This window comes from Piliocolobus tephrosceles, chromosome 11, assembly GCF_002776525.5.
Source record: "Piliocolobus tephrosceles isolate RC106 chromosome 11, ASM277652v3, whole genome shotgun sequence".
In the NCBI taxonomy this organism is placed as follows: domain Eukaryota; kingdom Metazoa; phylum Chordata; class Mammalia; order Primates; family Cercopithecidae; genus Piliocolobus; species Piliocolobus tephrosceles.
Genome location: NC_045444.1, coordinates 93,149,878 through 93,173,801, shown reverse-complemented (window position 1 = coordinate 93,173,801; position 23,924 = coordinate 93,149,878). Strand labels below are relative to the sequence as shown.

At 40.1% G+C, this 23,924-nt stretch overlaps 1 protein-coding gene and 1 pseudogene across 1 annotated transcript in view; both read left to right on the top strand.

The window, feature by feature from the left end:
* The window catches only part of DYTN (dystrotelin), a 75,009-nt gene that overhangs the window by 11,025 nt on the left and 40,060 nt on the right, over nucleotides 1-23,924 (top strand). Inside the window, exons 4-9 of the mRNA XM_023219512.1 lie at nucleotides 431-516; nucleotides 1,380-1,480; nucleotides 6,403-6,474; nucleotides 6,729-6,892; nucleotides 11,664-11,775; nucleotides 13,200-13,348. Coding sequence (XP_023075280.1) covers nucleotides 431-516; nucleotides 1,380-1,480; nucleotides 6,403-6,474; nucleotides 6,729-6,892; nucleotides 11,664-11,775; nucleotides 13,200-13,348 — 684 coding nt within the window. The remainder of the gene's footprint in view (nucleotides 1-430; nucleotides 517-1,379; nucleotides 1,481-6,402; nucleotides 6,475-6,728; nucleotides 6,893-11,663; nucleotides 11,776-13,199; nucleotides 13,349-23,924) is intronic.
* Nucleotides 19,240-20,206, top strand: LOC111545515 (annotated as a pseudogene).

Here is a 23,924-nt window from a genome sequence, read left to right as displayed (position 1 = left end):
GCTCTGAGTGAGGGCCTGTGAAATAGATTTTTTTTTTTTTTTGCATAAATATTTCCTCCTTTGCCTGCCTTTTGGTCCTTCCTTGTCTCTGTTGCTTGGTTTCCAGGCAACTGAGGCCTGAGGAAGTGATGCTATCTGCTCCATGAAGACAGGGTTTATCCCTGCATCCCTGGTGCCCGGTGCAGTGCTTAGCACAGAGGAGGCATCCAATACGTATTTTGGAGTGAATGCAGGAACACATAAATGACTGGTGAAATACGTTAATTCCATGCTCTGTTCTGCTAAATTCTAGGTATAGGATAAGAGGCCAAAAAAGCTAGAACTTAGAGCATCATGTCAAAAATGCCTATTAATAGTTATGGTTTTTATCATCCATGACACCAAAGGTAACCCTGGCCCCCCATTCTTGTCTCTGTTTGTCACCGTGCAGCACAGGAACAGGTTTCATCCAGCTTATGCCTGCAGCCGCTGCCCTAATAACCCTCTCAGGAGACAGCCCTCTTACGAAATACCGAGGTAACATGCGGAGGACTACGGGTGTCCTAAAGTGCAGTGAGCCCCAAATCCCCAACCTGGTATTCTGTATCCCCACCACAAGGCCTTCTTCTTTAGCATGTACTCAGCATGACTTGTGTGTTTATTGAAGAAAAATATTTACCATTTGAGGAATTTGGAATTTTTCAAAATTTACACTTCCTAATTACTTAGTTGTTCTTGATATTTATTTCTTTAGGGATTACCTAGACACCCGTAATCACTGTTGGTTTGAAGCCTGGGAGGATTCTCACATTTCTGTTTACCAACCTCATGATCTTCATCCTAGATTCACTGAATGATCAAGAGGTTGAAATGTGAATGGATTTCCATTAGTTATCAAATTATGGCTATTACAAAATCGATAGTGACCAGGCGCGGTGGCTCGTGCCTGTAATTCCAGCACTTTGGGAAGTCGAGGCAGGCGGATCACCCGAGGTTGGGAGTTCGAGACCAGCCTGACCAACATGGAGAAACCCCGTCTCTACTAAAAATACAAAAAATTAGCTGGGCATGGTGGCGCACGCCTGTAATCTCAGCTACTCTGGAGGCAGAGGCAAGAGAATCACTTGAACCCGGGAGGCGGAGGTTGCGGTGAACTGAGATCGTGCCATTGCACTCTAACCTGGGCAACAGGAGTGAAACTCCGTCTCAAAAACAAACACACACACACACACACAAAAACAGTTTTGGAGGCCTTCAAAATAGTAAGCCAATAATCAAGAACATAACTTTCCCTTCTCTTTCCTTTCATAGCCACAAAGAGACTGCTACTTCAAAGCAAGTACTCTTCAAAGATACATTGCAAGTATTCATTTTAAAGATTTTTCCTCCTACATGTCTAGCTCTTTTTCAGCTCTACGCAGAAAATAGCAGGGGAGGTTATGATTCTGGGCCACGCATGACGCAAAGGGTTTTGAGAAAACTACTAACAGATCTACAGCAGGTAAATCCCTAATACTTAAGAACTGTACATTTGTTTCAGTTAATTTGCCACACTTATTATTAAAGAATCTGATGTATTCAGTGTCAAGTCTATCTTTATATATATCTCCATGCAAGCTCTCTCCTCCATAGCCATTGCTGTTACTTGAGTATAACTTAACTTATACTCTAAGGTTATGAGTAGAAGGTTATGAATTATACTCATACTCATGAGGCTAAAGCTAATGGGGTCTATAGATAAGAATTATCTGCATTGCTATAAGTTTGCTACAAGTTAACTTTACTCTCTATAGAATTGTAAAATAGCCTCGCAAAGACAATGATGTATCTCTCTATAGGTACAGATAATCACCACTGAAAACATATCCAATAGTCTCTTTTGCTTATTCCAAAGAGTTTAATTTTTCCTTATGCTCCTATACCTTTTTCACTCCTATGTATTAAAATCTGTGCCTGACATGCACTAAGTTCTCCATGCCTGACTTCCGCATTTCTATCTACCCACAAGGCCATTGCCTATCCTTTCACTTGACAGACACTACTTGTCTTTCAATATCACTCAATTATTTGTCACCTCCCTACTCAAAACTTCTTTGACTTCCTATGCATAATTTTGTTGCAGCACTTGTCAAATTGTGGTAGATGCTTCCCCACTGGACTACTTCATTTTTATATCTCCAGTGCCTTGAACAGTGCCTGATACTAAAAGACATCCAAAAAATACTTAAAGAATGCATAGATGGAGTGCCACGTCAAGTACTCAAAATTATTTCCATCATTTCCTGTGCTTTAGGAATGTGTAAATTTGATTTGGTTTTTATTCTTACTAGGCAAGGGAATTTAACCTCCTCAAAGATGTTTTTTAAATGTTGAAATGAAGTAAATTGGTGTAACCAAGCAAGAACTTCTGCAAAAGGATTAAACAGGCTCTGGATTGTCTTGCGTGTAGGTGCTGTTGTCCTGCTGTACCTTTCCCTTGTTTTGAAGGATATCTCCATTCTTCCAGCTCCTACAAAATCCCCACACTAGATGTTTTGGACTGTAACAACTTAGGAACTTTCTGTCATTTTTTTCCTGGGTCTGGACCAAGGATTCTGAACTGAGGATAGCCATGATGGGAGCAGGGAGGGATAAGGAGAAAGATAATAAAAATCTCTAGGACAGGGAGTATGGATTGGAAAAACCTATTCAAAATTATCTTTGCTTTGATTTGGTTTTAATATTAAAATTTTGTGTTCATGATGATCACAATAATTAATATTTAACTTAAATTCCAAACATCATTTAAGATATTTATTTCTTAAATGGAGCAATGATTTTTTTTTTTTTAATTTGTAAGGTTAGAATATCAGGCATAGATACTTCCAAGCTGTCCTGGTAGTTGCAGCAGTCACATAGATCCCACCACCAAATGTTCTGCTGATTCTAAGGCATTTCTCAGGGAGCCACCATAAGTTGCAGGCTCACTTCCACCCATCCCATATCACAAGACTTGAGTTGATGGGGGCCTGATTTATGCAATCAGACTGGTGAGACTAGATAGGTGCTTAGAAGCGGATGTGACGAAAGGGGATGGACTGAGGGACATTTTCCTTTTAGAGAATTCTTTACGCTCTCCTGACTACTTGGTCCAACAGGCTCTAAAAATCTGCCCTTGTCTCAGGCTCAATTGAGGTCAATGAGCTGCTGAACTAGAAGGGGCCCGCAGCACTCGGCCCCTACCCGCACCCCAGGCATTAGTATGCTCTTGAGAAGGCAGAGATTTGCACAGAAACGATCATCCCATTGACTGCTATTATGGACTCAGAAATGGATTCCCAGAGAAAATTCCAGGCCCCACCACATGATTCGAATCCTCCCCTAAGCATTGTAATTATCACTTCAAGTGGTGTCTGCCTGTGCCGGTGTGCCATCTAGCCATGTTTAATTCTTCCTAGAGCACCTGCAAGAAATTAGCCACTTGGGCCATTCATCCACAAAATCTTTATGCACATCTTTATAGGCAAAAATGTAGGTTGAAAACCCACTAGAGAAGTGAATTTTCTTTGTACTTGTGTTAGAATCACAGAGCTGGTGAGAGTCATCCTATGTTATCCACCCACCTTATTTTACAAATGAAGTAAAACTCCTTTCCCAGAGCTCAAGGACATCAGAGGAGGGTGAATGTTGAATCAGCAACACAGTCTAAATAAGTGTTTCAGTTAGTTCATCAGCACTCCAAGCCAAAAGATGGGTAATGAGTTATGCTTTCAGACAAAGGCTAAATAACATAGGGAGTAGTTACTTACATTCAACTGGCGACAGGATTATTATCAATTTAAAGTACAAGCCATCTTGTCACTATTACGCAAATGTTTGTTGACTTCTGCCTGGCTAATTGTCAGCAAAGAGGTTCTGAGTGCCACTTTCCTGATTAGAAGAACGTTTATTCGAGTTGATGGACTCAGCAGGAGGGTCTCTGAGATTACTTCTGAGCTTGCGGGCAATGCCTGCTGACAGCCTGTGCTGTAGAAGACATCAGATGTGAAATTAGGACCCGTGACCAAATGGGAATAAATGGAGGTGACAGGTACATGTATCTGTGCATATAGATGATGTCAGAGCCAAGTCCCTGGCCATCTTGGCAGTCACAAAAGGTTCTTAGTGCCTTAATTGAATGCCTTATGGTGACTGTGGCTGAAAGGTGGAAACCACTGAGTGTGGTGGCACAGATTGAGCCGTTGAAATATATGTAAGTTCGGGCTGTGACAAAGCTTCATGGAAACTCCTCAAGAAAGAGTAAGAGTCCTGGAGTGAGACCCCAATTTTGTGCTAACTTGCTTTTTTGACCTTCAGCAGAATATCAAATCTCAACTACTCTTTGCTTTATTTCTTGAAAACTATTTAATTGATAATCAGAAACTGTATATATTCAAGGTGTACAACATGATGTTTTGAGATAGATATACATTGTACAGTGATTATCACAATCAAATTAATTAACCCATCTGTCCATCATTATGGTAACCATCATTACCATCTTGTGGGGGTGGGGGGTTTGAGGACACTTCAAACCTGCTCTTGCATCAATTTTCTTTTTTTTCTTTCTTTTTTGTTTTTTTGAGATGGAGTCTCACTCTGTCACCCAGGCTGGAGTGCAGTGGTGCGATCTTGGCTCACTGCAACCTCTGCCTCCCAGATTCAAGCAATTCTCCTGCCTCGCCCTCCCAAGTAGCTGGGATTACAGGATGTGCCACCACACCCAGCTAATTTTTTTGTATTTTTAGTAGAGACGAGGTTTCACCATATTGGCCAGACTGGTCTCGAACTCCTGACCTTGTTTGTGATCCACCCACCTCGACCTCCCAAAGTGCTGGGATTACAGGCATGAGCCACCGCACCTGGCCTCAATTTTCAAGTAAACAATACAATACTATTACTAGTAGCCATGCTGCAATTAGATCCCCAGAATTTATTCATCTTATAACTGAAAGTATCTACCCTTTAATCAACATCTTCTCATTTATCCCTGTCCTCAGCCCCTGGCATATTCACTATTCTTCTGTTTCTATGAATTCAATGTTTTTAGATTCCACATGTAAGTGCGATTATGCAGTATTTGTCTTTCTGTGCCTGGCTTATTTCATTTTGCAGATTGTCCTCTAGGTTCATTCCTGTTGTTGCAAATGACACAATTCCCTTCTTTCCTAAGGCTGAGTACTATTCCACTGTATATTACATACCACATTCTTTATTCCATTCATCTGTCAATGGACACTTAGATGGTTCCAGAAATGTGGCTATGATGAAGAGTGCTACAGTGAACATGGGAGTGCAGATGTCTCTTTGACAAACTGATTTCCTTTCCTTTCATCCCTTGCTTTCAACATAGGTAGTGATTGCCACCCTACCTCAGAAATTGGCATTTCTTAAAATGATATGATATGAAAGTGTTTGGAAAGGTTTTTCTTAAAGCCACTCTAGGCTTTTCCAAAGGTAGTGAGTTATCTCAGTAGATTGTTTACAGTCAGTTACAGATTGAACTTCTTGATCTACTCTTTCCTGCTTCTCACTACTGCACTTGACTAGTCTTAAAAATATGCATATATATAATAGCAAAGACTTGGACCCAACCCAAATGCCCATCAGTGATAGACTGGATAAAGAAAATGTGGCACATATACACCATGGAATACTATGCAGCCATAAAAAACAATGAGTTCATGTCCTTTGCAGGGACATGGGTGAAGCTGGAAACCACCATTCTCAGCAAACTAACACAGGAACAGAAAACCAAACACTGCATGTTCTCACTCATAAGTGGTAGTTGAACAATGGGAACACATGGACACCGGGAGGGAAACATCATACACTGGGGCCTGCCAAGGGGTGGGGCAAAGGGAAGGGAGAGCATTAGGACAAATACCTAATGCATGCAGGGCTTAAAACCTAGATGACAGGTTGATAGGTGCAGCAAACCACCATGGCACATGTATATCTATGTAACAAACCTGCATGTTCTGCACATGTATCCCAGAACTTAAAGTAAAAAAAAAAAGGTATATATATTTTAAAACTCTAAACTTTAAGACAGTATTATTGTTAACTTCATTTCATACGTGAACAAAGGCAAAGAAAGGTTAAAATAATTTGGAATCACGAGAAAATAAAACAGAAGGAAGCAGTTTATCACCCCATTGGCAGACTTCCTTCCCTTACCCTCCTCCCTCTTGTCTTTCCCACTTGCTTATTCATTGTCTTAACCCAAACATTGCACAAAACCTATACATTGCTTTGTTCTCTTGGATTGAGACAGTTCACCTGGTCTCAGATACCAAATACCTGTGACTTCATGGCCGTGGGCACCAGCTCTCAGCCCTGCTGCTTCCGGAGACGACATATTTCTCCACTTTCTAACAGCTAAGATGAGGTTGTCTCTTGCAGATCCCAACTGTCGTGGGAGAGAGTCGTGCTCTGTGCCCTGTGGAAAGTGCCACCCGCAGCTGTTTCCAAGGGGTGAGTGCCTTGCAAATGTCCCTGGAGATGGGGACAGACATGGTGCGTTGGGATAGTTTGCTGACTGATTTACGTTACAGACCTATTATTACTCCACACAGCATCTCAGATAACTGAATTTAGGAGGTAGTCTCACCTCCAGCTTTTCCTATGATAAACTTCTTCAGCAGAGCTGACAGAATTGGAGTCAGAAAAGAAAATGAAAATATCAAGTCACGCCTAAAAACACATCTTAGGGTGCCACTGTTTTTCAGGTGTTGAGCCCAGCAATCAAAGAAGAGAAATTCCTGTCTTGGGTCCAATCTGAGCCTCCCATCCTCCTGTGGCTCCCGACCTGCCACCGGTTATCAGCTGCTGAAAGAGTCACTCACCCTGCTCGGTGTACCATCTGCAGGACTTTCCCAATCACGGGACTCAGGTACAGCCATCAGCAGCATTTCTTGGGTTATCATTCTCCATACGGTTCTGCAGTTGGAGCTGCATCCCTTCAGATTCTTTTTGGGGTCCTCCTTACATATCTGAAATTCAGTTGACTTTTTTGGTTCAATGATTTCCTGGCAGGAGGCATCCTGGTTGATAATAAATTGTCTTTTATCTTCTACAATGGATGAAATATTAAATTCTTCCACTGATGCATAATGTGACTAATAGACATTTTTCTTCCTCTAAGGGGAACACATTTTGTCTTTGTTTTGTTTTGTTTTAGAGACCGGGTCTCTGTCACGCAGGCTGGAGTACACTGGCACTATCATAGCTCACTGCAGCTTCAAACTCCTAAACTCAAGTCATCCTTGCAGCTCAGCCTCCTGGGTAGCTGGGAGTACAGACACAGGCCACCATGCCCAGCTAATTTTCTATTTTTTGTAGAGACGGGATCCTATTGTGTTACCCATGCTGGTCTCCAACTCCTGATCTTAAGTGATCCTCCTGCCTCAGCCTCCCAAAGCATTGGGTTTCAAGCGTGAGCCACTGCACCTGGCCTGTCTTTTGTTCCAAAGAAGTCTTTTAAGTATTGACCCATCCATCATCATCATCATCCTAACAACACTACTTTTGTTAACTGTTAGACAAATGCCAAGCTGAGCAGTTCACATGGGCCATTTCATTTAAAATGTGTTGTAAGCCTATGCAAAGGGTTGTATTATTATCCCCAATTTGCAGAGAAGTTAAATAACCTACATGATTAGCAAGCCGCAGAGGCTGACAGCCTAAATCCAGAGTCTCTGCTCTGCAGCCATGATGCTCTGCTGCCTCCCTGTGCAGACAACTGCAAATGAGCCTCATGTTCACACAGATGATCAGCATTCATGAGAGCAACTCAGGCCTGATCTTCTCTCCACCTGGAGCTAAAAGCAGATTAGAGAGCTAGATTTGGAGGTGGGAGATGCAAATATTTCCATAGCTTTGAGGAGAACAGTCAAAATCCCATCCTAGAGAAAGAGTGTTATAGGTCTCCCGTAAATACAACCATAGGGAAGTTAAATAGGTTATCATTAAAGCTTGGGAGAAGAGAAAGAAACCACTAGGTGTAGGCCAGGCATGGAAGATGCCATTATTCACGATGAGTGAACAGGGGGCGGGAATGTGGGAAGACTAGAGCTATGGGACATCAGGCAGCTAAATACAAGGCAAAACTGAGGGTGCCCGGAAGAAGAAGGGGACAAGAGGCCTCAGGCCTCAGCTCCTGCTCACTTTGTTCCTTTTCTTTCCCATGCTTCTTGACCCTAGCTAACCCAGAACTGAAATATGCTCCCCATGGAGATAAACTAGGTCTGCTTGGTACACCAAAAAACTGGAGATCTGATTTTAATTTTGCCAAGAAAATGAATTGGGTTTGCAGAGAATTTGCAGGACACACTAAAACTTCATTCATGAAAATTCTGCAAGTAACTGATCTTTAGACAATAACACATATAAATGAACAGGACTGTTGGAAACCAAGCAAGCAGGAACAAGGAAATCTTCATACTACAATGAAAAATAAATTATTTATATTGGACAATGGGGAAATCCGAATATGATTTACCATGTTATGAATACATTATAATCATTTAACCAATAAGCAAGTATTAGTTAAGGAGTTACTGCCAGTCCTGCCCTAGGTCAAGTACAAGATTAACTTTGCAATTATATAAAACACAACTTTTACATTGACATATTTTTCAAAATTATTATATGTAACATAAAGCAGATACTATTTGTATTCTATAGATGATGAAATTTGAGTCTCAAAGAATTTGAGTGACTTACTTAAGTCGCCCCTAAAACTGGCAAAGGCAGAGGCCAAGAAATGCTGTACCTCACATATCTGTTGAGAATGAGAACAGAATTTCTTTAAAATGCCTCCAGGTAAACCATCTTTCCTCTTATACACCCAAGGCAATAAACAGGTGTCCTATATACAAAGAGCTGGGAGACCTGGGCAAGGTATTTAACCTCTATGGACCTCAGTTTTGGGTTTTTTGTTTTGGTTTGGTTTTAGTAAAATTCAGCAGGGTAGAACAAATGATGTCTGAGACTTCTTTAGCTCTAAACTTCCGATTCTATTAAAAATTGCCTGGATATATTATAATCTTAGCTTTAAACTTGTGTTTTGGGATCTCAAAAAACTCAACTAGTAGCTTTGGTTCTTTGGGAGATGAAGAAAGTCATGTTAGAGGAGAAGCACTTGCAGATGTGCAGGTAGCAGGAAGAGGACAAAGATCTGGCCTTCTAAAGAAAAAGAAGGTGCAAAGACCATACAGTGGCCCTAATCCAAGATTTAAATTCTAGAAGGACATGTGACATTTTTGCTCTGTGATAGCCATGGAAGGTTGAAATGAAATTGGGGGAAAACCTGGGTTCTATATTGGTAAAAACATCAACAACGGGCCAATCTCATTACCCCCACAATAACCATTCTCATACACCTGTAGGTAGTTGCAGAGCACAGAGGAACAAATTTAAGGATTGATCAGCTTATTATCCTAGATAAGCCAGTCATAGCCGTCTAGTTAATGCTTGATAAAGCAGCCAGCATGGATGGCTCATCAAATAATCCTTATAACAATAGTTTATTATGTTGTACGCTTCGTTGAAAAAGTGAATGTCTTCCCATTAATGTATGTTAAACAACTTTTAAAGTTTTCCAAAAATTTTACAAGGCCAGGAGGATAGGGTTTGCTAGGTCCATTTTTCCTTAGTTGAAGAAACTAAGTCAACTTCATTCAATTAACGTTCATTGAAAAACCTACCATGTACCAGGCATTCTCCTAAACTTAAGTGAGCTTAAGTTTCCAATTCAACTATTAGAACTGCTATAAGTAGTAATGATGGTACGTGAATTCAAACTCAGGGCTCCTGCCTTGAGGAGTGGTGGTCTATTCTAGTGGTTAAAATGGCAGGCCATCAATTCAGATAGTAACCTGGGACTCAAAATCTTCTACTACTTACTAAGTAGTTGTGTAACTTTGTGCAAATTACATAAACTCTCTTTAGTTCCATTTCCTCATCTGCAGAATGAGAGTAATTGTAAGAATACTTGAAAGAATTTCCATGGGGATTAACATGTACACTGCCTGCACATAGAACATGCACAAAAATGCTAGCTGCTATTATATCATCCCACACTATTTATGAATATCCTGCCATGGGACTCAGGGTTGGAAGTACAGCAGTGAACAAAGGTAGCTGAGGGGCAATCTCAAGGTATTTACATTCTCTTGCTCTGCCTCTAAACGACATGGATCAGACCATCAAACCTTCTGCCATCTGGCCTCAGAAGCTTTCCGAGGTTTTTTCCTGCTGTTATTCAGGGCAATTAGCAGGTCTGATAGATTCAATGCCCTCTAAACCCTTCTTACTCATCCCAATCTTCGTTGCCTTATTCCTCCTCTTCTTTCTACTTGGGATTTCCTTTGCTTTAATCTCCAGCCCAGCTTTCCATGTATAGCATGAGCCTCACTTTCCAGACCACACCAGCCCATAGGGCTCTCCCTTTGCCTCCCTGCTATAACCCTCTTCTCCATGCCTCTCATTGGGCACTTAATCCCACATTGCCTAATTCTGGAAGTTTCAACCTTCCATGTCAAAGTTTTGCTGCAAGATATGACATTTAAGAGCACTGGAATCTTGTCATATTTCTCTTTTGTAACTTTTAAGATACGGGTTGAAAACCCACATGCTTCAAAGGCAAGGCAAGCGGTGTACATGAAGGAAATAGGACAGGTAGGGACTATGGCTAGCTCAGAACTGTATGTCCAGTCTAAAAGGAGTAGCTGCCGCCTGGTTCTCACCAACTGTCACCATACGAGGACAGAGCTTTATACCTCACACACTGCAGTTAGAGAAGAGAATTTACATATCAGGGGAAAAATGTATAGCTCCCTGTTATTTTATAGACAAACAACATGGTCCCACTCAAATATCCTTAAAAGTTACTAACTGATGATTGCTAGGTCTCACTAGCTCCCCACTAACATCGCAATAGTTTCCTGAGTATTATGGGACACCCCTCCTAACCAGAGTGTGTCAAGACTCTCTCCTCTCCTTCTGACTATGAAGGCATTTAAAGTTGTCATTTCTCATCAGGAAAAAATCTCCAATGTTGATGGGTCCAGAAACTTGGGTGTGGTGAGGAATTCCCCTCCTCCACTTACATCTTTCTTACATACAGACTCCTATAAAATGATGAGTGCTTATTTTAAAATCTGTTATCTATGGCTTAATTTTCCCCAACACCATGCAGGAAGACAGGCCCAATATTATCATATCCTCCAAAAGTTTAAGGAAAGCCAAAATTTGATTTTATTGAAATCTATTTTTTAAACTTAGCTATTAAATTCAAAGTATTTGAGTGCATTGTGCAGCTGCACAAAACATGGCTGCAGATTTAAGGGTTTATCCTAAAGGTTGTAGTGCACAGCACCCTGCATGTAGAAGGCACTTTGTATTTTGGGAAATAAATCAGACCTCTATACCATAGCGTATGCGACATTAATATAATGCCATTTGAAAATACTTTAAAATGAAGATTTATTTGAGTAAATAAATGCATTAGAGTCATTTAATAATCTTATAGTTTAGGAGAAACTTTACACTGATTTGGTAGTTCGGACATCTTCTGTATATTTTGGGGTGCTCATTCTCCACTTGGATTTTTTTTTCTCATCTACCAGTGATGTAAGCTGTGCTTCTATTTTAATTGGCAGATACCGCTGTCTGAAGTGTCTCAACTTCGACATCTGCCAGATTTGTTTCTTATCTGGTCTTCACAGCAAGTCCCATCAGAAGTCTCATCCTGTCGTTGAGCACTGTGTTCAGGTAATACTGAATGTCACATACTAAACTATTAATTAATCAATTCAGTATAAGCTATAGCTGTGAAAAAATCTTTCCCTCCAGTGAAACCACAGATTCTGCTCCTGTCATACATTACAATATTTAAGACTAAGCAAGTGGCAAACTCCACCTTGAATATCTCTCAATATAAGTATGCTTTCTTCACGTTGTACATCTCAATGAAAGTTTTTGGGCACAAGAAAAGTCCAGAGTTCAGTCTGCAGTAATTGATCAGATACTCTGGACTAGAAAATGTCAGTGAAGAGTTAAAGGCAGAAGCATTGGAAATGAGTACAGATGGAAAAGAGATGTGCTCTGATGTGGCAAAAATGATGCAGCAAGACTTCTAGTTACTAACATATTTTTGGAGAATTTTTCTTTTTTAACATGTCTTTTCCTGAACCCTAAATTTCAAATATTTCTTCTTTAGGAAAAAAGAAAGATTATTATCTCAATGTTGACTGAAAAAGTATAGAGCTAAAACTTCACAGCTGCCTTTCAAATTTTTTAAAATTAGAAATACCTAGCAAGTGAATTCAGTTCTTTGTAAGAAGAGAACTAGCATAGTACATTTTAAGCAAAAAGCATTCTATTTTTTCCCAGAAAGAACATTTTCTTTTCATTACTAAATTCCAATGAGTAAGTTTCTTCACACAGATGGCAACCCCCTCAAATACCACAATAGCGAAGGATGTTGATTAATTAACTTTGCCAAGGATAGTTTCCCCTCCCTCTCTCCTTTACATGAATGGCCCACAAAGGTCAAGTGCCTGAATCTTGCCAAATAATTTCCAGTGGGCATTTCTTTACCCAGGTCCTCAGATTCACTGGCCTAGGATCTACCTTCCTATGGCTAAAAGTCTTGGATTTGTTGATGTCAGAGTGACACCATGTGGCCACTTTGTTATTACGCTTTAAATTCCAAGTGCTGAAACCCTTAAAATGAGACATCTCATCCCTTCTTTGCTTTCTTTTGGTAGAGATTCTTAACTTGGGGTAAATAAATGGATTTCGGGTGGCCTGTGAGTCCACTGAAATTATAGACAGAATGGAATGTGTGAGTATTTCACTGGAGATAAACCCACGAGTTATTACAACCCTAAATGTGAGCAACCACAGGCTTAATCCTCTTTGATGCACTCTTCTAGGTGTAGAATGCCAAATGGCTGGGTTACTCTAAGGAAGAAGACTTATTGAGGGGTTTGGGGTATTTAATTTGGAGACTTATGCTATCCCTATGAGAATGTGAAGAAATTCAGGGACAAGAAGGAGGTAAGATTATTTTTCTGAGGACTTAAGAGAAATAATTCCAAAAACTTTCATGGTGGCCAGTCCACCCAAGTAAGGAAAGAAGACCATACATAGACTGATCTGACACTTTTTAAAAATGCTGGCTCTTTCAGCAGATGTCAGCGATGCAGAATACAAAACTTCTCTTCAGGACCCTCAGAAACAACCTTCTTCAGGGGCGCTGTAGGAAGAAAGAAGCGGCGAGAAGGCAGCAGCTACTGGACCAGGTGAATCCAAAGGGTGTACCTCACCGTGCACAGGCCAGGTGAGTGGCTGCGAGGATCGGCCGGTCCCACAGAGCAGCGACCAGGGCCCTGGGTGTTATGGTAACCAGTCAGCAATCTGTCTAATGCTGAAGGTCCTAGACAAGGCAGGAGGCAGGTGAGGGATGGACTTCAGATACTGTTTTCCTCTAAAAAGGGCCTTTAATTTCAAAGTAGAACTAAGAGGCCACAAGATCTTTTGGTGACTCATCCAGATGTTTAGAGTTATTTCTACAACTGAAACCATCAGAAAGACAAAGAAGATATTTAATATTAGAATATTTGAATAACTTTGTTATATTCCTAGTTTTTGCTGGTTTGCTTTTGGACACCTAATCCAGAATTAATACTTTATTAAAAAAAAAAAAGGAAAAGAAAGACACTCAGCCTACTACCACTGACAGATGAGTGCTATTCACATTTTAGTGTGAAACAGGGATTAACCAAAACAGGGATTATGCTATAGATACAATTTTTCATTCTTAGTTCCCAAAACATCGCTTTTAATGGTCTTATTCTCTTCCTTGTAAGAAAATGCCACAATTCAAAAGCAATACATTATTGAATATTTGGCTATTTCCAAATGTTGTCCCCCAAAATTCTAGAGTCAACATCCCTATGCATACATTTATCTGATTATTTTTATGTTTTTATTAAGGGAAAACTCATTCAGTGAAAATCATTGAATAAAAAATTGCAAACTTGGTTAATCCTCAAAATGTTGAATGCCAAATTGTGCTCCAGAGGGGCACAGCCTGCCACTTCCAGTATATGCATCACATACCTGATCACCAACCTAAAGATGACTTCTAAAAGGTTTTTGTGACCTTCATTTTTGAAGTAGCCACTTTCTTTGTAATTTAAAATAGCAGAAGACAAAGGAAACACTTTTTTTTTTTTTTTGGTTTTTTTTGAGACAAGATCTCACTCTGTCGCCCAGGCTGGAGTGCAGTGGCATGATCATAGCTTACTGCAGCCTTGGACTTTCGGGCTTAAGCGATTCTCCCACCTCAGCCTCCCAGGCACACACCACCATGCTGGCGTTGAATTTTTATATTTGTTTTTTACAGAGGTGGGGTCTCACTGTGTTACTCAGGGGGGTCCTCAAACTCCTGGCCTCGAGTAATGTTGCACTTCAGCCTCCCAAAGTGTTGAGATTACAGGTACGAGCCACCATGCCCAGCCTCATCACACTTTTGAGAAAAAGAAATATTTATTCACTTCCATTTTGCCTACCAGGAGTATAAGAGTAGACCAGTTTAAGTCAGATTGGTATTCATTTGTTAATTTCTTTTGTAATTCTCTAAACTTTTCTCAGACATCCAGCAGCAAATCTCCATTTCAGTCCCAGACCCCTATTTCTGTGGTCATTTTGTTGCTTTAAAGATTGTTGTATTTTACAATATGTTTTTATGACTCTTTAAAGGATAAAGTACACAATGACCTCACAATTAGATGCTATCTATTATTCCTATGTCACATTTACCTATCAGGTTGTTATCAATATATGATTAAAGTTAGAGAATTTGGATATCATCTTGATGTATATCTTTAATATCGCACATAGAATTTAAATTTGAACATAAAAGCAAAGATATCAGGTTCCAGTTTATCTTTATTCTTAAAGCCAGCTATTTTCACCTTTCACTAGGAAAGTAATGATAAAATGTTAATCATCTGGATATATTGGCTACTTGAGATCTTGCCTAAATTTCTATATTCCCATAGTCACATCACAAAGATCCATACTCTTTTTTTTAGTTTTTCTTTTCTTTTCTTTTTTTTTTTTTTTTTTTTTGAGATGGAGTCTAGCTGCAATGCTCAGGCTGGAGTGCAATGGCGCCATCTTGGCTCACTGCAACCTCTCCCTCCCGGGTTCAAGCGATTCTCCTGCCTCAGCCTCCTGAGCAGCTGGGATTACAGGTGCACGCCACCACACCCGACTAATTTTTGTATTTTCAGTAGAGACAGGGTTTCACCATATTGGCCCGGCTGGTCTTGATCTCCTGACCTCAAGTGATCTGCCCATCTTGGCCTCCCAAAGTGCTAGGATTACAGGTGTGAGCCACTGTGCTCAGTCTCCATACTCTTATTTGCATTTCTTTTGGCTACTGAAGCCAGACTGATCTTTTACACATTTTTGACAAACATGACAGCACGTTTCACCCACTCATCCCCTCCAAACCCTCATGCCTTCCTTAAATCAGATTCCTCCATCATTTTCCAATTGTTTTTAGGCTACAAATGAAAAGTTGTAACATGACTTAGTCTTGGTCCTTTTGGTCCACCATGCTAATCTCTCCAGCTTCATTCCTCCTCCACAGTCTCTGTGTTCCAGCCCTGATTCTGCCCCACACATAACTAAGCCAGATCTATCCCACCCTTAAGACTTACACCTTTATTTTAAAGGATTTGTCATAGTTTGTAACTACACATTTATTTATCTAACTATCTGATTACTGTCTGCCTTCTCATTTTGCTAAAAGCTCCATCAAGGAACCTGATTTCACTCCCTCTTGCAACTCTACCACCTAGCTCATAAAGTCATGCAAACCATTCAATCCATCAGCAAATCTTGTTGGTTGTACCTTCAAAATAGATTTGAACTCTGAGTGAGTCTTGCTATTTCCACTGCCACCACCTTAGTGGTCCCTTTCTCCCGCATTGTCACACGACCTCCTAACTGGTTCCCCTGCTTCCTCCTTGGTCTCCCCATGGAATAATCCTGGTGCCACAGGCAGGATGACACTTTTCAAATTTTGGCCAGATCATGTCACTCCTCTGCACAAACTTTTTTGTGGCTTTCCCTCTTCCAAGAAAGCCACAGTCCTTCCAGTGGCCTTTAGCCTGGACCTATAAACCCTGTTCCCCACCAGCTCTTGGTCCTCCTCTGCACCTCTCCCTGACTTGTTCTGCTTCAGCCTCACAGCTCTCCTTGCTGCTCCATGAATATACCAGGCATGCTGCCACCTCAGGGGATTGGCACCCCTAGATCACCTCCCTGTATGGCTTGGCTGCTCACCTCCCAAAGACCCACCGAGGTCTTTGCTCAAATGCAGGCTCATCCTGCAGGCCTTTCCTGACAACCATTTACCATTCAACCCCTGTCCTCACTCTGGCACTCCCAGTTATCCTTGCTGGCTTTATTTTTCTTCAGAGCACTTCATCACCCTCTGACATCCTCTATCTTACTTATTTATTATTTATTGCTGTGCCCTTCTCTATAATGTAAGCTCTATGAGGGGAGGAATGTCCACTGTTTCCAGTTGTATTGCCAGCATCTATAATGTCTGAATATGATAAATGTGCAATAAATATTTGTTGAATAACAGACCAACTGAATGAATAATAAAATGTATGGTGCATGATGGAGGGATTGATGGATGGATAGATAAGGTGAACCATGAGCTCTTTTAGAATGTAGTGGGAAAGAGTCAAGGAGTGTTGGAACAAGGTAATGAAGTTTGACTGAACCTGGAACAGAGACAGAAGCCTTGCCCTCAACTAACCATATGTGTGGCCATGAGGAAGTCACCTCACTTTTCTATGGCTCAGTTTCTTTGCCTGTTAACTGGGATAATCTCTCCTCTCTACTCCCAGAGTAGTATTTCTGGAGGTGAGATGAGGAAAGGGAATTGCAAGGGCTGTACAAAGCCAAGGTTCTCTAAATGTCAATGTGTTGTACTCTGTCCACCCCAAGTACAATAGAGTTGTTTCCCAAAATAACATTCTTATGTAATAATTTTCAGTGTACCCTAGACTTTGATGAGTTCAGAAATTCTGATTTGTGGCTGATCTAGGAGAAAAGAATGTGGAATATTACTAAATCACAATGTAATAATAGTAAAAAACACATCTTTGATATCTATTATGTTGGCACACTAGCACTGACCATCTTCTAAGAGATTAATGGTTATTGCCAAATGATAATATTTAATTCATTCAATGATTCAGCAAATAATCTGCATGGTAATAAGCCTTCTCCCTTTTGATGTGGTTTTATTTACTTTACATATGCTAGTTTGCACTGAGAATACTTTCATTTACAAAACTAGAATTGAAAGTTAGATGCCAAATATCATCAGTCTTATTAAATATTTCAGGGAGTTCTTGAAAATATAGTTAAAAAGAATATTTAAATGCTGAAAAATAACAGAAGTACTTCTCTTTGTAGCTAATTTAATTGTGGATTACCAAGAAACCCCAAGTAACTCTAGCAAAAATTACTAGAATTAATAGACTTCAAATGATGGCAGAAAAATAAAATAAACATATACAAAATTCTTCACTGTACTAGCAATAACCAGCTAGAAATTTTATAAAAACCTCATTCAAAATACATGTAAAAATTATTTTTAAAAGAAACTACAAAAAGTTTAACAAAAAAGATACAAGACCTAAATAAGAGTATAGTATTTTATTGAGTACAGAAAACAAGTCCTGACCAAAAGGAAAAAATACCAAATTCCTAAATGAGAAGACTAGCATAAGAATGTATCTGCTCCAGAAATTAATAGTTGATTTTTGTTTTTTGCTTCAATACTTACAAATTTGCCTATTTGCAAAAATTTATTTGTAACCCGAAAATTAACACTCATGGTGCTTTTGCAGTATTTGCAGACTTGAGCAGAGTGGCGAAAAATTTTTGAGTTGCCTGATGCACGTGTTCCCAGCTGAGGTCAAACCGAATAGTGCTCTGTGTCACTGTTTCAGCCCTCATACTATAAGCAAGTGTCCTTTCTGTGTCTATTTTGTGTCATGATTTTTGCATATCTGTTCTTTTCGTTGGCAATTTTACTTTTGCAAATGGCTCCAAAGCATGGTACTAAATTGCTGTCTAGTATTCCTAAGTACAGCAAGGCTGCAATGTGCCTTGAGGAAAAAATACATGTGTTAAATAAGCTCATTCAGGTATGATTTATATTGCTGCTGACCATGAATTTAATGCTAATGAATCAACAATATGTATTTTTAAAGTGTCTTTATACAGAAACACATAAAACAAGTTTGTGCATTGATTGGTTGACAAAAATATTGTGGCCAGAGGCTTGTAGGAACCTAACTCTGTATTTCCTCTAGGAGCAATGGGTTCAGTATTTCCTAATTCAGTGTTCATGGTGGTCTTATAGAGCATAAGTACTGTGAATAATGAGAATCTACTGTATTTAAATTAAATGCATTTCCAGATAGAATCACAATGTTTTCTAAATAGGATAAAATAATTTTGAAGGTATGTGGGAAGAATAGTTGTACAAGAATAGTAAAATTATGAAACTGAAGAATAGTGAGAAGGGATGTTAATATCTGAAGAACAGATGTTAATACAACAGATATTAACACTTACTACAAAACTACTATGACCAAATAATATAGTATAAAACAGGAGTGAACATGTAGGTCTAAGGATGAGAATACAAAATATAATAACTGATATAAACATATATGGGAACCTAATATGTGATAAAGGTGGTATTTCAATTCATGGAAAAACAATGTATAATTGGCTATCCATTTGAAAGGAAAATTGGCCCTTATTTTGCCCCATATACTTAAATACATTCCAAATTGATTAAAATTTAAATGTAAAAAGAATTTAAAATAAATATTAGAGAATAGCAGAACATCTCCTAAGGAAGAGAGAAAAACAAAAAACTATGAAGGAATAAACAATGTATATGATAGCATGCAATTTTAAACATTTTGCTATGGCAAATGATACTATAAACAAAATTAAAAATAAGCCCTAGACTTAGAAAAATATTTTCGGTAATAAGACAAATGATGCTATAAAAAGGGTCCCTAAAAAGGGTCCCTGATAAGAAAAACTTGATGTGAGGCCAGAAGTGTTGGCTGCTGTGGAGAATTCAAAACAGGGACCTCCCTGGCCATCAAGATGGGAGAGCAAATAGTTTCTCATGCTGGAGAAATACTCTCCAGTGTGGTGGTCATATCTTGTAAGGATTCAGTCCCACGTCAAGTAATGTCTTTGACAACGGAAGGAATTGCAATCCCCCTGCTCAGTGCCAAAAGTGTGGGTGTGTTTGAAGCTTTTTATAATTCCATTAAACCTATCCAGATTATCAACAGTGCCATAGAAAAGATGAAGCCAGGGAAATTTCCCGATGGCAAAACAAATTTATTTGGCATTTCTTCTGTATGTGAAGGGTAACAAAGCTCTGTATGAGACTTATTATCAGACATTCAGTATACACTGTACTGTGACGTGAGGTTGTCTCTGTTGACCAAGGACTTGACAAAGGCTGGTGAATTTACCATCTACTCTGCTCCTCAGGAGGGGAAGTTGACTCCAAGTCCTGTGGACTTCACAGATTACACCTGCAACCTTACAGAATATCAAAGAGAGCCTTGCTCTCCAGATTTCTCATTCGAGAACACCTCAACTCAATGAACTGTGTCATCATGCAGCTGCTTACAGGAGAGCTGGTGGTAGAAAGGCATGGGGCTGCAGCTGGTGCAGGTGGAGACCTGTGGGTGTGCAAAAAGCTATGCCCATCATACCACAGAGATTCCGTATATTCAGATGGCCATGGGGACATTTGTAGGGGCCTCTCTGTCCCTATATACATGGTCTTCTCTAGGCTGTTTACTGCCCTATGCTGAAGACCAACTTCAAAGTTGAATGTGAGGCCACCATCGACATTCATCTTCATGCTGACCACCTGGTCACGGAGGACTTCCCATTGCAGCTCTGCAGGATTCAGCCTAGGAGGAGGGAAGCTCAGAAAACAGGAGTGGCCTTATGGCTATCCCACTGGTTATCTTTTATGGGGGAACAAAAGCCAGCAGTATATACTTGTTTTTGTGATTATTCTGTATCAGAAATGAAATGGACTCCTTAAATTACAATTATTTTTCTTCCTCATTTCCTCGAGGCTTCTACTTCCAACAGGCACCTTTAATCAGATTTTTCTTTGAAATTCAACAGAATTTCTTAATGCTATTTGCAAGATCATTTCACAGAAAACGTTTCCTATGACCTCCCTGTGTTTGTACCAAAAAAGGCACAGAAAACCTGTTGCAACAGCCGTTGGAGCTGTGCTGGAAAGTAAGATCATGGAGACAAAAGGAAACTTCTCTCTGACTCACTAATAATGAAAGTAGCTGAGCACTCCCCACAGCAAAGGGTCTGTGGCCAGGTGGCATTGCTTATGAGGTTTGTAGGTACCCTCCAAGGAAGAATGCAAAGTGGCATCCACTGGAAATGTGTAGCTTTTTTTTTTTTCCCCCACTCCATTTCTGTAGTTCTGTTTATAACATTTTTCATTATAACTTCAAAATTTTTAGGGAACTGAGAAAAAAGTGTCCCTTGCTCTTATAGGAGTGAGGGGATTTGGCTGGTGCTGGCATGTTTCTGAACCCTCAAGAATGTCATAAGAACTCATGCTGCCATCTTCTGGGAATATATTTAAATGCAGAGTTATGTAAGGGGAAAAAATGAGTGTGTGCTCCTTTTGTTATTGGGAGGGTTCTGAATGGCAGGAGCCCCGTGCCCAGGATGGGTTGGTGAAGGCCCCTCTCCTCAGGGTGGTGCCAGGAAAATGTCCTTGACTTGATGAACTTGGCTTGCCCCTCACCCACCTGAGGGACCTGTTTTGATCCAGGGGTTTTTGACTTGAAGCCAGTGTTTCCTTAGTCTCCCTTTGTGGTTCAAAGTCAATGATGAGTCTGTTGCAAAACATTTCTTCCTTCAAACCCTATCATTGTTTTGTTGGTCCACAATTCACAGGATCTCAAAAATAAGCTATGCGACCAGGCTAAGTGGTTCATGCCGATAATCTCAGTACTTTGGGGGGCAGAAATGGGAGGATTGCTTGACTCCAGGAATTCGAGACCAGCCTGGGCAACATAGGGAGATACTGTCTCTACAGAAAAAATTAAAAATTATTTGGGCATGGTGGTGCATGCCTGTGGTTCCCGCTATTCAGGTGACCGAGATGGGAGGATTGCTTGAGCCCAGTAGGTCAAGGCTACAGTAAGCCGCGATTGCACTGCTGTACTCACTCCAGCCTGGGTGAAAATGTCTCAAAAATAATAAATAAATAAATAAATAAATAAATAAATAAATAAATAAATAAATATATAAGCCATGCTACTTTGCACAGTAATTGCCCTTCCTTCATAGTCGCCCTTCTGGGCAGGCCTGGGCAAGGCAGGCTCAGGCTGAAGGCCTCCCAGGCTGTACTTCCATTGTCCTGTAACAGCATTTGGTGATCTGTAATGCTCCCTACATTACATGCCTTCAATGCTGAGGGTAAACAAACCTGATTTAGGCAATGCTTTATCTTAGGACTTCACCAATTAAACTGATAAAACTTATTATCTGAGTAATTTGCAAGTTGCTTCTCAGAAAATACATTTCTGGTTTATAAATCTTCTTTTATGCTCATATGACATTAATAACTATCTGTATTTGATGATATGTTCAAACTGAGTAGCAGAAAATAAAGAAGCTATACTTTCTAAGAAAAAAACTAAAAACTCAAGAAGAAAAAGAAAATGGGGAAGAAGAGGTGAGTGAAGAGGAAAATACACAAAATACATAAATAGGCAATCACAGAAGAAGAGTTCCAAATGGCCCTTAGACACCCAAAAAGATGTTCAACCTCTCTATTGGTTAGAAAAAAGGCAAATAGGCCAGGCTCATGCCTGTGATCCCAGAACTTTGGGAGGCTGAAAGTTCTGCCTCCCAAAGTTAAGGAGGATCACTTGAGGCCAGGAATTTGATACCAGCATGGGCAACATAGGGAGACCTCATCTCTACAAATAATTTTAAAATTAGCTGGGTGTGGTGGTGTGCACCTGCGGCCTCAGCTGCTTGGGAGGCTGAGGTAGGAGGATCGGTTGAGTCCAGGGGGCCAATGTTGCAGTGAGCCGTGATAGTGCCACTGCACTCCAGCCTGGGTGACAGAGAAACAGACCCTATCTGAAACAGAAAAAAGAAAATTGCAACAATGACATATTATCGTTTTACTTATTGAAAAGACAAAGATAAAAATGAATGGCAACACCCTTTGCTGGTGAGGAGGGAAGAACATAGATGCTCTTGAAATCTGGTAGAACAAATGGCTACAGAATTTTCAGAAAATACACTGAAAAATATTTATTCAATAAATTTATTGAACGCTGTTATAGGCACTTGGGCTACATCAATGAAGAAAAAGAGAGAAGGATTTCTGCTGTCTTGGAGCTTGCATCCTAGTGAGGACCAAACAAACGACAATGGTGTATAAGGGAATTATATCATACGTTAAAATATTTAAGTATTAAAGTTTAAAAAAGGAGAAGCAGATAAGAAAAATAAAGACTTGGAGAGTTGGTAGCAAATTTAAATATGGTGATTATAGTGGGCCTCAGTGAGAGGTGATATTTGATCAAAGTTTTGAAGGAAATGAGGGAGTAAGAAAAGCACACTGCAAACTGAGGAGACAGCCAGCGCCAAGTGGGAGCATGCTTGGTCTTAGGTTGGTGCAAAAGTAATTGTGGTTTTTGCCATTAACTTTAATGGATCCAAAGAACAGCAAGGGGGCTAGCATGGTTGAGTGGGATGAGGAATGAGAGTAATAAGAGAAGAAATAAGGTGGGGTGTGGTGGCTCATGCCTGTAATCCCAGCACTTCAGGAGGCCAAGGTGGGCAAATCACATGGGGCCAGGAATTGGATACCAGCATGGCCAACATGGTAAAACCCTGTCTCTGCTGAAAATACAAAAATTAGCCAGGCATGGTGGCAATGTACCAGTAATCCCAGCTACTTGGGAGGCTGAGGCAGGAGAATCACTTGAACCTGGGAGGCGGAGGTTGCAGTGAGCCAAGATAGAGCCACTGCACTCCAGCCTGGGTGACAGAGCAAGACTCCATCTCAAAAAGAAAAAGAAAAAAGAAGAGGTGAGAAAGTCGGGGCAGATGGAAGGCCAGTGTAAGGACTTGGGCTTTTACTCTGGGGAAACATTAGAGGATTGTGAGTAGAGAATCTAACTGAGGTTTCAAAACTCTCAGTCTGGTTGCTATGTTGAGAATAGACTAAAGAGGTCCAAGAGTTAAAAGCAAGGTTCTATAAACATTTTCCTAAATTTTTTCCAATATTTCTATTACAAATTTTAATTTATAATTTCAATCTGTTTGGAATTTATTTTAGCAAAGGTCTAACTTTACTTTTTTTCCTGGGGTGAGGAATTATGTGATCTTTTAGCCAATTATGTGATCTTTTTCCCACTTAATTAAAATGCCATCTTTCTCATGTATTAGCTTCCCTTGTATGCTTGGATTAATAGAACTTATATTCTCATCCTTAGATCTATGTGTCTATTCTTGCATTTGCACTAAATTGTATTGTCATGGTCATTCTATAGTAAGTAGAAGAATAAGATTGCCATCAACCAAGATGGGGAGGCTACAGGTGGAGAAGGTTTGTGGGGGAAATCAGGAGTCCAGTTTGAGACACACTAAGATTGAGAAGTCTCTGAGATGTCCCTGGGGAGATATTGACCAAGCAGCTGACTATTCATATCTGGAACTTGGAAAAAAGGGTCTGTACTGGAGATACCAATTTGCGGGTTGTT